The following is a 14,272-nucleotide window of genomic DNA, read 5'->3' on the forward strand; positions in this document are numbered from 1 at the left end:
ATCTAAGATGTCTTTAAATATTTTGTTTGCAGTGTTAAAAGATCACTGAAATTGGATATGTTAAAAGCAAATGTAAGTATTTACTTGTGAGTTTGTAGTTGCATAATAACATAATAAGATTGTAATTTTTATTTTTTTTACAGCTAATTTTCTCTTATACTAAATGTAAGAAGTATCAGAAACTCCTGTGACATAATTGTTATTGGCACACCATTTTCAACATATAAAATTTGTAATATATGGAAATTCCTTGCAGGCTTGAGATTTTTATTTAAGTGACAAATTATTTAGAAGCCTTAATGAAATAATTTAGTAGAAAAAAATGCTTTGCAGGTTAAATGCAGGTAAATAAAGATGGAACAGTGACAGTGCTTTAATCTACATTCTGTAATTTGCTAAATTGAAATAAAACAGTAACAGCATTTTTATATCAAAAAGGTAACTACCCCCTCACCTTGCTGACATGATTAAATATAAAATACTAGCACTGTAATAACTTTCACCATGGTTGTCACAATAAGAATAAAATTGTACTGTTGCTGTTACGTTTTATAAATCTTGTCGTAGCACATTCCCAATACCAGCATATCATGACATATGCTAGTTTACTATCTGTTTATTATCTTTTCATACCAACAGTGGATCTAGATACAAACACTAATACTAGGATACTTATGGCCTTAGTAATCTTAAATGCAAATAAATTGTTGAGAAAGTAAATTAAAATAAATAGCTAGTCAATAAATGGGCTCCTATATGAGATCCCATATGAGAATGCCATTTCAAGAAATCGGTTTTATATGGAATGTCTCTTCAGAAGACTCACTGGTATTTAACAATTTACCATTTTTAAAACTTCCTAGATGCTTTTCTAAAAAATTTAAACAAAGGTGGCAAAATACTGCAGTGCCACTAAAAAAATCATTAGCGGTGTAATTAGCAATTTAAAACACCATTATCCAACTTGTTCTGTACAGAATGCAGCTGTGACTGTAATTTTGCATCTGTTTCTTTGGTCAGAATGGTATTTTGGTAGATGAGTAGTCCAGCTTGAAATGAAATACAGTTCTTCTCTGCCCCAAGACTCTTCTTTGGGAGGTGGTAACACCATTTGAATGAAAGAGAATGGCCATTTAGGAATTCATCCTTTTCATAAAGTACAGTTGTCATGGATAGCTTTCTATCTAGTTTCTCTCCAGATTAGGATGTATCAAGGTAGCCAGTGAAACAGTGAATATCCTGTATTAGAAAAATACGTTGTTATGTTTGGCCCAGTTCTGTACCTTTAAACCAGTTGACAGTACCACATGGCCACCGACTGCTAAATACAGGTTCCTTAAATCCTAGCCAGGGCCTTCAACATTTCTATTTTCTAACCTATTTCTAATATTTATTATTATTTCTGATATTTTCAGCTTTTGTACTTTTGCCTCATCATTTATTTGCAGCTGTGTCTTAGATCTGACAACTTTGGTCTGGCGCTACATCTAGGCTTCTCTCCTTAGCTATATTTATGCATCTATCTACTCCAGTAATAATTTAGCCCTGAAGCAGCCTGGTTCCCAAGAATCTACCTATATGCCAGTGATTCCACTGAGGCTGCCTTAGCCCATGCAAAGGAAAATCAGACATTTAAAATATTACCTATAAGTCTACTACTACTACTAAGTTGCTTCAGTCATGTCTGACTCTGTGCGACCCCATAGACGGCAGCCCACCAGGCTCCCCCCTCCCTGGGGTTCTCCAGGCAAGAACACTGGAGTGGGTTGCCATTTCCTTCTCCAATGAATGAAGGTGAAAAGTGAAAGGGAAGTCACGCAGTCGTGTCTGACTCTTAGCGACCCCATGGACTGCAGCCCACCAGGCTTCTCCATCCATGAGATTTTCCAGGCAAGAGTACTGGAGTGGAGTGCCATTGCCTTCTCCGACCTATAAGTCTAAGAGCACCTAATTGCTTTGAAGCCACAGAGGAACTCATAGTAACTTTGTGGTCATTTCGCCTTACCAGCATGATGCTGAAAGAAGACAACTGTGATGTTGAAGAAAAGGAGATGGCTCTTAAATGCTAGTTGGTTGAAGTGTAGTCTGTTCATCTTAAAAATCTAGTGTTTCCTCTCCCAGAGATGTTTGGAACTAGCAGGTCCCAGTGTTCCCAATGTGGCTACGGACCTTCATGAAGATAATGCTCCATGATGTTAGGGCAAGTCTGCAAAAGTAATTTTCCTTATGATTCCCCTAACAGGAGAAATAGAGGTATGGCCCATCCCCTGTGATCCTCCATTTCATATATAGTGTATATACTACAAGTACCACTGTTTGCTAGTCCTCTCAAATTGTTGAGGGTAGTGAGGAGTGATAAAGATTTTGATTTCTCATTACCTACAGCATTGGAGTTGCTCAAGTTATTACCCTTCAAACACTGTTTTTAGATGAATTTTCAAAAACAAAGTTAAATTATTTATTACAAATAATTTGAAAATTATTAATTACAGATGAATTTGTAGGGACAGCTGTAACCTGGTCATATACCTAGCCAGCTTGACCTAATCTCTTTCAGGCTACCTCAGAGAAGGAACTGGAGAACAGATGCTGCAGATGGGAAGGGAAGGAGCATACTTCCTACCAAGGCCAACTTAATAGGCATTCTGCCAGAAGAACGGCAGTGCAGGTTTAGAGAAAGTTTGCTGATTGGGACATGCATACCCAGTCAAAATTACTCCAGTACCATTAGTAGGATACTCCTAAGTCTGATTATTCCCATTATCTCATCTCTCTGAGACAGAACTTTTCCTGACTCCTGAAATTAGAAAGAACATTGGATTTCAGGGCTTTAGAAAATATGACAGCTCACATTCTGTAGGTTCACTTATTGGTCTGGCTCATGTCTGCTCCTTTCTCCTCTCCTTCCCTCCTCTTCCCTTGCTTTTTTCCTTAGCTTTTTATTATGGAAATTTTTGAACATACACTAAAATAGAGACAATAATACAATGAAGTACGATGCAACCATCACCCATCTTCCAAAATTACTAACATTTTGCTAATTTTGCTTTGTCTATCTATATATGTATGTATATATTTATATATGTGTGTATGTATCTGTATATTTTTCCCTAGAATTTTATAAATCTCACACATGTTATTTCATTAGAATATTCTTCAGTATGCATTTTTAACAGATAATGACTTCTTTCATAACTATAGTACCACTATCATACTTATAAAATAAGAAGTAACTCCTTAATAATATCTTTTACCCAGTCTATATTCATATTTCTATGGTTGTTTTAAAATGTCCTTTTATAGTTGGCTTATTAAAATCAGGATCCAAACAAGATTTCCACATTGTAATGGTTTTTATGTATCATAAGTCTTTTTTTTGCACCAAGTTTTAAAATCTTTTAAAATCTCACTCTTTTTCTTATAATTTATCTTTTGGAAAAAAACTTAAATTATTTTCCGTAAGTGTATTTCACATTATAGATTTTATTGTTTTCTTGTGTTCTTTAGAAAAGTGATTTCTCTATTCACATTTCTCTATTTTACAATTCACATTTCTTCACATTTCATATAAAACATCATTAAAGCTAGAGGCTTGATTAGATTCTGGTTCATATTTTTGCTAAGAATGCCTCATAGGTAGTCTGTATTTGCTGTTGCATCACCTCCACAAGTACAAAATAGTCTTGGTTCCAAGTTTTACCAGCCTAATTTACCCATAGTAAAATTCTCAGTCAGTCTTTCTCCTAATGTTTTTTGTAATTCATTAATGATTATTTTATAGATTCCTTTTTTCACTACAGTCACCAAATACTGATCCCTTTTTTGCCTTTTGATTTTGGGGAAATTTGATTATAGAGAATGCACTGCCTACTATACAGCTTCAGTAATTATCAACACAAGGCTAATATTGTTTCATATATGCCCCCATGCATACCTCAGTATCCCCTGTACTAGATTATTTGAAGCAAATCTCAAACATCATCCATATCATCCATAAATACTCCAGTAATTATTTTTAAAAGATAGACTTTTAAAAAGGTATAATAGTGTTATACCCCACTCCCACCTCTGCTATGATCTCTGCAAAAAAATCTCTTTCAAAATTAACATTAATTCCTTAATTCTTAAGTGGACATCTTTCCTCAGATTCTCCCAGTTATCTCATATACTTTTTGACAGTTCAATTCTTTTTAAATTTTAGCATTTTTTATTGACATTCATATAATATAAAATTCATAATTTAACAGTATACACCAGTGATTTATTATATACTCATTACATTGTGCAGCCATCACCACTATCTGATTTCAGAACATTTCCACCACCCCAAAAAGAAATCCATATCTATTAGCAGTTAGTCTCAATTCCCTCCTCCTCTCGTTCCCTGGCAACTACTGATTTATTTGCTGTTTCTGTGGATTTGCCTATTCTGGCCATATGGCCTTTGGTGATTGACTTCTTTCATTGAGCATAATATTTTCAAGTTTTATCCAAGGTTTATCACATGAGCAGCACTTTATTCCTTTTTATGGCTCAGTCTTATTCTTTTATATGGGTATATCACCTTTTGTTTATCTGTTCCTCAGCTGAATGGGCTTCCATTCTTTAGTGCTGCTAGTGGTGAAGAAACCGCCTGCCAATGCAGGAGACACAGGTTCTATCCCTGGGTCGGGAAGATCCCCTGGAGGAGAGCATGGCAACTCACTTCAGTATTCCTGCCTGGAGAATCTCATAGACAGAGGAGCTGGCAGGCTTTGGTCCATAGGGTTGCAAAGTCAGACATGACTGTAGTGACTTAGCACACACATAGAGCTGCAGGACCTTTGAGTTGTTGCCACGTTTTTACTATTACAAATAATGTATATAACATTCTTGTACAGCATTTTGTATGAGTATGTTTTCAGTTTTCTTATATACCTGGGGTGGAATTGTTGAGTCATATGGTGATTCTAACTTTTTACAAAATTGCTAAAGTCTTTTCTACAGCATTTTACATCCCCACTAACAGTATGTAAGGGTTCCAGTTTATCCACATCGTCCTCAACACTTGTTATTATCTGACTTTTTGATTCTAGCCATCCTACTGGGTGTGAAGTCATATCCTCTTGTGGTTTTAATTTGCATTTCCCTGGTAATGTTGAACATCTTTTCTTGTACTAATTGGCCATCTGTATATTTTCTTTGGAGAAATATCTCTTCAAATCTTTGCCCATTTTTTAATTGGGTTGTCTTTTTACTGTTGAGTTGTAAGAATTCTGTATATATTCTCAACACTGTTACCTTATCAGATATATGATTTACACGTACTTTCATCAGTTCTGTGGATTGTCTTTCTTGGTAGACTCCTTTGATACACAAAAGTTTAAAATTTTGATGAAGTCCAACTTATTTTTTTTTTTTTGATGGCTTGTGTGATCTATGGTAATGCAGACTTCTACTATGTTTCTTCCCAGGAGTTTTATAGTGTTTAGCACATATGTTAAAAATCTAATAGATAATAGAGTTCATTTTTGACATGGTGTGATGTTAGGGGCATGTAGTTCATTTGTCCTAGCAGTGTTTGTTAAAAAGCTATTATTTCCCCCATTGAATGGCCTTAGAACTCTTATTGAAGATTAGTTGACTATAAATATATGAATTTATTTTTGAACTCTCAAATCTATTCCATTTGTCTACAGATCTGATCTTATGCCACCACCATGCTGTGTTTCAAAATAAAAAAGTTTTTTAATTGCTATAAATTTGAAAATAGGAAATATGAGTCTTCCAACTTTGTTCTCTTTGTTGCAGAGATTGGGCTGTAGTTTTTTTTTTAAGGTATTTATCTGGTTTTGCTATCAGAGTAATGTTGGTCTCATAGAATGAGTTAGAAAGTGTTCTCTGCTTTTTTATAGTATTTGAGAAGAATTGTTGTCACTTCTTTAAATGCTGGTAGAATTCACCAGTGAAGCTCTCTGGCGTTACAGTTTTCTTTTTCACAAGTTTTCTGAATTAATCTAATCTCTTTACTTGCTTTTAATGTGTTCCAGTTTTCCATTTCTCCATGATTCAGTCCTGGTGGGCTGTGTATTTTGGGGAATTTGTCCACTTCATCTAGATTAGCTAATCTGTTGGCATACAACTGTTCATAGTATCCCCTTATAATCCCTTTTATTTCTCCAAGGTTGGTTGTAATATCTGCCCCCTCATTCCTGATTTTAGTAATTTAAATCTTATTTCTTTCTTGGTCAGTCTAGATAAAGGTTTGTTGGTTGTTTTTTTTTTTTTTCCCAAAGAACCAACTTTTGAATTTATTGATCTCTTTTTTCTTCTTTTCCATTTCATTTGCTTTCACCTTAATATTAATATTTTTTTTTCTTCTAGTGTCTTTGGCTTTAGTTTATTCCTTTTTTAATTTCTTAAGTTGGAAGCTTAGGTTATTGATTTGAGAGCTTTCTTTTTTTTTTTAATGTGTTTAAATTTTTCTCAGAGTACTACTTTCCATCCCATAAGTTTTTATATATGTTACGGTTCATTTTCATTTTCCTCAATGTGTTTCCTAATTTCCTTTTTGATTGGTTGTCTAGGAATATGTTATTTAATTTCTATAAATTTGTTTTCCAAATGTCTTTATATTTTTAATTTGTAATTTTATTCCATTGTGATTAGAAACTGTTCTTTATGTGATTCTACTTTTTTTCACATTTACTGAGTGGTTTGTTTTTTTTTTTTGCTGCTTAACATATCTTCTCTCCTGGCTAATATTACATGGGCACTTGAGAAGAATGTATTTTCTGCTGTTGTTGGATGGAGGGCTCAATAGATATGTGTTAGGTCTAATTGGTATATAGTATTGTTCGTCTTCTGTTTCCTTGCTGATTTTTGTCTAGTTGGTCTATCTATTATTGAAAACGGGACATTGAAGTTTCCAGCTATTATTTTTCTTTTTCTTCCTTCAGTTCTGTCAGCTTTTGCTCCTTGTATTTTGGGGGTCTCTTGTTAGATATGTGTATGTGTTTATAATTTTTTTTGTCTTCTTTTGTTTCAGTATCAGTAAGTCTTTATTCATTGAGTTTTCTTGGCGAGAAGAGGAAAGGGAAAAAGGATCAGCATATAGCAGAAACATATAGTGCAGTACTGCAGAAAGGAAGAAAGTATCCAGTACAGCCAGGAACACACACTGCTGAGAGAGTCACCAAAGGTCAAGGGAGCTCAGTTTTCTCTAGTTCAGGAGTGAGAAGAAGGAATCAGGGGAAGAACAAAGAGGATCAGGCTATCCTTCCTTCCCTATAAATTCAAGAACTGGCACAAAGCTTTGGTGTCTAGTAGTAAAACATGGAGTTGTTAATTTGTCCATTTCTTATTAAACATAAATTTCAACTTAAGTTTTTTGTATCTGCCTAAAAGCAGGTCAGGAAGCAACAGTTAGAACTGGACATGGAATAACAGACTGGTTCCATATAGGAAAAGGAGTACGTCAAGGCTGTATATTGTCACCCTGCTTATTTAACTTATATGCAGAGTACATCATGAGAAACGCTGGACTGGAAAAAACACAAGCTGGAATCAAGATTGCTGGGAGAAATATCAATAACCTCAGATATGCAGATGACACTACCCTTATGGCAGAAAGTGAAGAGGAGCTAAAAAGCCTCTTGATGAAAGTGAAAGAGGAGAGTGAAAAAGTTGGCTTCAAGCTCAACATTCAGAAAACGAAGATCATGGCATTTGGTCCCATCACTTCATGGTAAATAGATGGGGAAACAGTGTCAGACTTTATGTTTTTGGGCTCCAAAATCACTGCTGATGGTGACTGCAGCCATGAAATTAAAAGACTCTTACTTCTTGGAAGAAAAGTTATGACCAACCTAGATAGTATATTCAAAAGCAGAGACATTACTTTGCCGAATAAGGTCCGTCTAGTTAAGGCTATGGTTTTTCCTGTGGTCATGTATGGATGTAAGAGTTGGACTGTGAAGAAGGCTGAGTGCCGAAGAATTGATGCTTTTGAACAGTGGTGTTGGAGAAGACTCTTGAGAGTCCCTTGGACTGCAAGGAGATCCAACCAGTCCATTCTGAAGGAGATCAGCCCTGGGATTTCTTTGGAAGGAATGATGCTAAAGCTGAAACTCCAGTACTTTGGCCACCTCATGCGAAGAGTTGACTCATTGGAAAAGACTCTGATGCTGGGAGGGATTGGGGGCAGGAGGAGAAGGGGATGACCGAGGATGAGATGGCTGGATGGCATTACTGACTCGATGGATGTGAATCTGAGTGAACTCCGGGAGTTGGTGATGGACAGGGAGGCCTGGCATACTGCGACTCATAGGGTCGCAAAGAGTCGGACACAACTGAGCGACTGAACTGAACTGAAAAGCTCCTGAGTGACTTAAATATACATTCGTCTTCCTCTCTTGGTTTCCCACCCCTTCTTTCTATATGAAAACCTCCCATTTCTCCTCTCTTAATAGGAAATTAAGTAGATTTGGTTCATTCATATACCAGTGTAAGTTTTGGCATGAATCATATCAAGGAGTAGTCTTGACTCAAAAGGTTTGGCACAAGGAATGACATTCTTAACATCTTCAGGTTATTTTACACAAATCATTCAAAAGTTTTGCAGATACTCAAGAATCACATGAGTATGTCTGTGTAAGGTAGGAGTCAAGCTTTTAGGAAAAATCTGGTTTAAAACAGGAAATAGAGAAAGGAGAAAAAAGTATGACCCAAGGCTTTCACTTTTTTCCTCTTTGTTGTTATTGTTTAGTTGCTAAGTTATGTCTGACTCTTTGTGACCCCTTGGACTATAGCCCATCAGACTCCTCTGATCATGAAATTTCCCAAGGAAATACACTGGAGTGAGTTGCCATTTCCTTCTCCATTTCTTCAACTTTAGTGAGATATAATTGATCAAAATAGAAGATATTTAAAGTGTACGATGTGATGATTTGATTTCTAGATTGTGAACATGTATATTCATTGTGTATACATATGTGTATGTGTGTCTTTTTATACACACACACATTGTGAAAGGATTGTTTCCATCTATTAATCCATCTATAACTTCAACTTTTTCTTTTTTGGTAAGAACATTTAAGTTCTACCCTTCTAGCAGATTTTAGTTACAATATAATAGTGTTATTAGTTATAGTCACCATGCTGTCCATTAGATCCTCAGACCTTACTTATCTTACAATGAAAGTTTGTACCCTCTGTTTCTCCATCTCCCAGTGACTAAAAACCGCTTTCCTACTGTCTGTTTCTGTGAATTAGACTGTTTTATTTTCTTCACATATAAATGAGACTGTGAAGTGGTTTGTCTTTCTCTCTCATTGCATTTCACTTAGCATAATGTTCTCCAGGTTCATTCATGTTGTCACTAATAACAGAATTTCCCACTTTAAGAAGAGCAGCCTTAAGATGATGTTTCAGATCCCTTTGGCTGCTGAACAATCCTCTGAAAGATACTTCATATTTTTTCTTTTGATACAAAAGAAAGTTGTAAAAAAAAAAAGTTACATACAATTAAAACCCAAAAGCACATTTGGAAAGATCAATACATTTACATAGTCTGTCACATAACAGTCACCAAATCATTAGCTGGCAAGCTTTACAAATCTCAGACAGATATTTAAATGGATGGAAAATTAGCAAATGAAAAAATATTCAGTGTTATTCGTCATTGAAAGTACAATTTAAAACCACAAAGTGATACCATTCCCACTCACTAGAATAGCCAAGTTCAGTTCAGTCTCTCAGTCATGCATGACTCTTTGCAATGCCAGACAGGAGCATGCCAGGCTTCTCTGTCCATCAACAACTCCCAGAGCTTGCTCACGCTCATGTCCATTGAGTTGGTGATGCTATCCAACTATCTCACCCTCTGTTGTCCGCTTCTCCTCTTGCCTTCAATCTTTCCCAATATCAGGGTCTTTTCAGCTGAGTCACTTTTTCACATCAGGTGGCCAAAGTATTGGAGTTTCGGCTTCAGCATCAGTTTTTCCAATGAATATTCAGGACTGATTTCCTTTAGGATAGACTGATTTCATCTCCTTTCAGTCCAAGGGACTCTTGAGAGTTTTCTCCAACACCACATTTCAAAAGCATCAATTCTTCGGTGCTCAGCTGTCTATATGGTCCAACTCTCACATCCATACATGGAAAAACCAATGGCTATGTCTAGATGGAACTTTGTTGGCAAAGTAATGGCTCTGTCTTCTAATATGCTGTCTAGGTTGTCATAGCTTTTCTTCAAGAAGCAAATGTCTTTTAATTTCATAGCTGCAGTCACCATCTGCAGTGACTTTGGAGCCCAAGAAAATAGTCCCTGTTTCCATTGTTTCCTCATCTGTTTGTCATAAAGTGATGGGACCAGATGCCATGATCTTAGTTTTTTGAATGTTGAATTTTAAGCCAGCTTTTGGAGTGTCAGACCACTTCAGTATTTTTGCCATGAGAACCTCATGAACAGTATGAAAAGAATAGCTAAATAACAATATCAAAACAGAATGACTTTAAAAACCAACACAGGAACGCCTAAAACAATCTAAGGATTGGTGAGGATGTTCAGCATTTAGAGCCCTCATTTATAGATAGCAATTTAAAATGATATAAACACTGTGGAAAAGGAGTACCTCAAGGCTGTATATTGTCACCCTGCTTATTTAACTTATATGCAGAGCACATCATGCGAAACGCAGGGCTGGATGAAGCACAAGCTGGAATCAAGATTGCCAGGAGAAATATCAATAACCTCATATATGCAGATGACACCACCCTTACGGCAGAAAGCAAAGAGGAACTAAAGAGTTTCTTGATGAAAGAGGAGAATGAAAAGGCTGGCTTAAAATTCAACATTCCGAAAACTAAGATCGTGGCATCCGGTCCCATCACTTCATGGCAAATAGATGGGGAAACAATGGAAACAGTGAGAGACTTTATTTTCTTGGGCTCCAAAATCACTGCAGTTGGTGACTACAGCCATGAAATTAAAAGACGCTTGCTCCTTGGAAGAAAAGCCATGACAAACCTAGACAGCATATTAGAAAGCAGAGCCATTGCTTTGCTAACAAAGGTCCGTCAAGTCAAAGCTATGGTTTTCCCAGTAGTCATGTATGTGAGAGTTAGACTATAAAGAAAGCTGAACACCGAAGAATTGATGCTTTTGAACTGTGGTGTTGGAGAAGACTCTTGAGAGTCCCTTGGACTGCAAAGAGATCCAGCCAGTCCATCCTAAAGGAAATCAGTCCTGAATATTCATTGGAAGGAGTAATGCTAAAGCTGAAACTCCAATACTTTGGCCGCCTGAAGCAAAGAACTGACTCATTGGAAAAGACCCTGATGCTGGGAAAGATTGAAGGCGGGAGAAGGGGAATGAGAGAGGATGAGATGGTTAGATGGCATCACCAACTAGATGGACATGAGTGTGAGCCAGCTCTGGGAGTTGTTGATGGACAGGGAAGCCTGGCAAGCTGCAGTCCATGGTGTCAAAAAGAGTCGGACACAATTGAGCGACTGAACTGAACTGAAACACTTTGGAGAACTATTCAGCCTTTGTTTTATGTATACAAAATAAATCGATAGCCATCCTATAGCCTAGCAATTTTACTCCTGGACTTTCCCGGTAAATAAAATCATATAGCCACAAAAAGACATACAAGAATGTTCTTAGCATCTTAATTCATAATAGCCTCTAACTGAAAATAGTTGATATTTAGGACTCTTTTAGGAACCTTAGGCCTAAATTGTGAAAAATCCCTGAGACAGCTGGTATTTTAAATTTTCTAATTAATTCCATAAGTACTAGTGATGCATAGTATCTTAGGTGCATCATTCCAATAACTGGGTTAGCCAGTATAAGGTTGTAAAGAATTGTCTCCATTAGCTGCGCTAGTTTTTCTTTTGCTTCTGGTTGTCCAAATACCTATAGTACCTGTATGTTAAACATTTCAGTGATAGCATAGGCTAATATTTCATAATAATAGTAGCAGACCCATTATATTCCATATTTCATCCTGAAAGAACCCTAGGTTGGTACTTTTTAGACTGTTTATAATAGGTAAAAATCAATAACTCTTTGGTAGAATATGTTTTAAACAAGGTGACGAAGCAGGCTACAATTTGTGAAAGAACTTAAGAAAGGATGTCACATATATTTGAAATTATGGAGAGAACATTCATTTCTCTTGTTCTGGGCAGAAAAATCAATGCTCAGATTTTAGTTTTGCTAATATACAAGGTTTGACCTCCTTACAAAAAAGTACAGTGACATTTGAACTAAGTAGGCCAAGTCCTTCAATGTTTGGGGTTTGGCAAAATGGAAATTCTTAAATGAATTCTAGGATCATCTTCAGAGTTTAAAAATTAGGTTAAACTTCGAGAGAATAGAACTTAAAGAAGTGTGATTCTGGGTAAAGAATCCACTTGCTCAGTGGTAAAGAATCCTTGCCAGTGCAGGAGACACAGGCTTGACCCCTGGTCTAGATCCCACATGCTGTGGAGCAAGTAAACCCATGTATCACAACTCTTGAGCCTGTGCACTAGAGCCTGGGAACCACAACTGCTGAAGCCTGTGTGCCTAGAGCTGGTTCTCCACAGCAAGAGAAGCCACTGCAATGAGAAGGCCTCACACTGCAATGAAGAGTAGCCCCCACTTGCTACAACTAGAGGAAAGTCCGCTCAGCAACAAAGACCCAGCACAGCCAATAAATAGAAATAAAGAAATAAAATTATAAAAAGTTTATACATTTTTGTCTGTAAGTAGACAGATACATATAAATATGCAGAATATTTAGTGGGATAGTAGAGAAAGGTAGATTTTCTTTTTTCCAGTATATGACCATTATATGGGCTTCCCAGATAGCACTTGTGGTAAAGAACCTTCCTGCCAATGCAGGAAGTACAAAAGACTCAGGTTCAGTCCCTGGGTTGGGAATATCTGAATTAGAAAACAGCAACCTGCTCCAGTATTCTTGCCTGGAATCCATGGGGAGAACTCTGGTGGGCTACAGCCCAACGGGCCGCAAAGAGTTGGACGTGACTAAGCACACAGACACACATTACAATTGTGGACAGACATTTTCCCTCGTAATCAACACAGATCACAAAAAAAAAAAAAGCTAGCAAAGGAGAAGCCTTAGTATTTTTAAGGTGAGGACAAAAATTTTATATATACACACACATGTGCATGCACATGTACACACAACGAAGATTGATTTTGCGAAAGCTAGAATATTGTTTTCAAGGAGAAATATATGATCTACAGTTGCAATGCTTAGATATTTGGCAATTGGAAAAATAATTTTTGGTGAAAACAGGAAAACAGATTGACATCAATGTACATTAGCGTAGTGACTTTCATTTCTTGTACATAAACACTGTGAAATAGTTCTGGGCAATAAATTCTTAGAAAAGTGGGGTTGGATTGGATAAATGTCATAGTTTATGACTGAATACATATAAACAGGTGAAAACTCAAGGTAGAGAGGTAATAATAGCCACCTGATAAAGAGACTTAAAACCCTTTCACCTTATGAAAAAAGATTGCTTTAGAGCTATAACTTGATATTATAGTTTGATTTTTTTTTTAAGATATTGGTTACATTTGTGGCTACAGTAGATATAGAAAATAAAGAAGAGAATGCCTTTTGTTCCCCCAATACAAAGAAGTATCTATCCTTTAAAATCTTAACTGTAAAAAAATAATTGATGCTATAGATTCTGGAACTAATACCAAAATTATTGGAAAAGGTAACATAGCTACTATTTTTGCCATGGTGTCTTAAAGAATAGTTGACAGTAGAGAATTGTATAACTATTTCAAGTCAGCAACCAAGCTAAAGTGTAATTCTGCAATGTTTGCAACATATCATAACCCTTTAGACATTTCCTTTATCCCCCAAATCCACCCTTCGCTGTCTATTTCATCTCTACATTTCAGGTTTTTCATACCTTTCGTTTTCACTCATCTAAACCTCATGCTTCCTTCTCACAGGAATCATGTGAGATTACTGCAGACTATTTTGATTTTCCCTCTTCAAATTTCTGTAGCACACGTACTACCTTTAAAACTGTCTCTGCTGTTTATGAGGCCGGAACAATTTGTTTCATTCCTGTATGTACATTAGCTAGCCAGATGCTGGGTGGTAAGTAAGTATTATAGAAAACAAGTTTAAAGGGAATTCAGAACAGGAAACAATTAATAGTGTGATGATGAGTATTTAGAGAAAGTGGACTATGAGTGAAGGACCAAACAGTGAAAGATTAGCTGAGGCCCAAATGAAAAAGATGGCTT

General features: G+C 36.4%; 1 protein-coding gene across 1 annotated transcript in view; it reads left to right on the top strand.

Annotated features, from left to right (window-relative positions):
* ITGB3BP (integrin subunit beta 3 binding protein) overlaps positions 1 to 14,272 on the top strand; it is an 89,007-nt gene that overhangs the window by 16,652 nt on the left and 58,083 nt on the right. The window contains exon 2 of the mRNA XM_068964298.1: positions 33 to 72. Within this exon, the coding sequence (XP_068820399.1) occupies positions 33 to 72 (40 nt within the window). The remainder of the gene's footprint in view (positions 1 to 32; positions 73 to 14,272) is intronic.

The sequence above is a fragment of the Capricornis sumatraensis genome, chromosome 2, assembly GCF_032405125.1.
Source record: "Capricornis sumatraensis isolate serow.1 chromosome 2, serow.2, whole genome shotgun sequence".
In the NCBI taxonomy this organism is placed as follows: domain Eukaryota; kingdom Metazoa; phylum Chordata; class Mammalia; order Artiodactyla; family Bovidae; genus Capricornis; species Capricornis sumatraensis.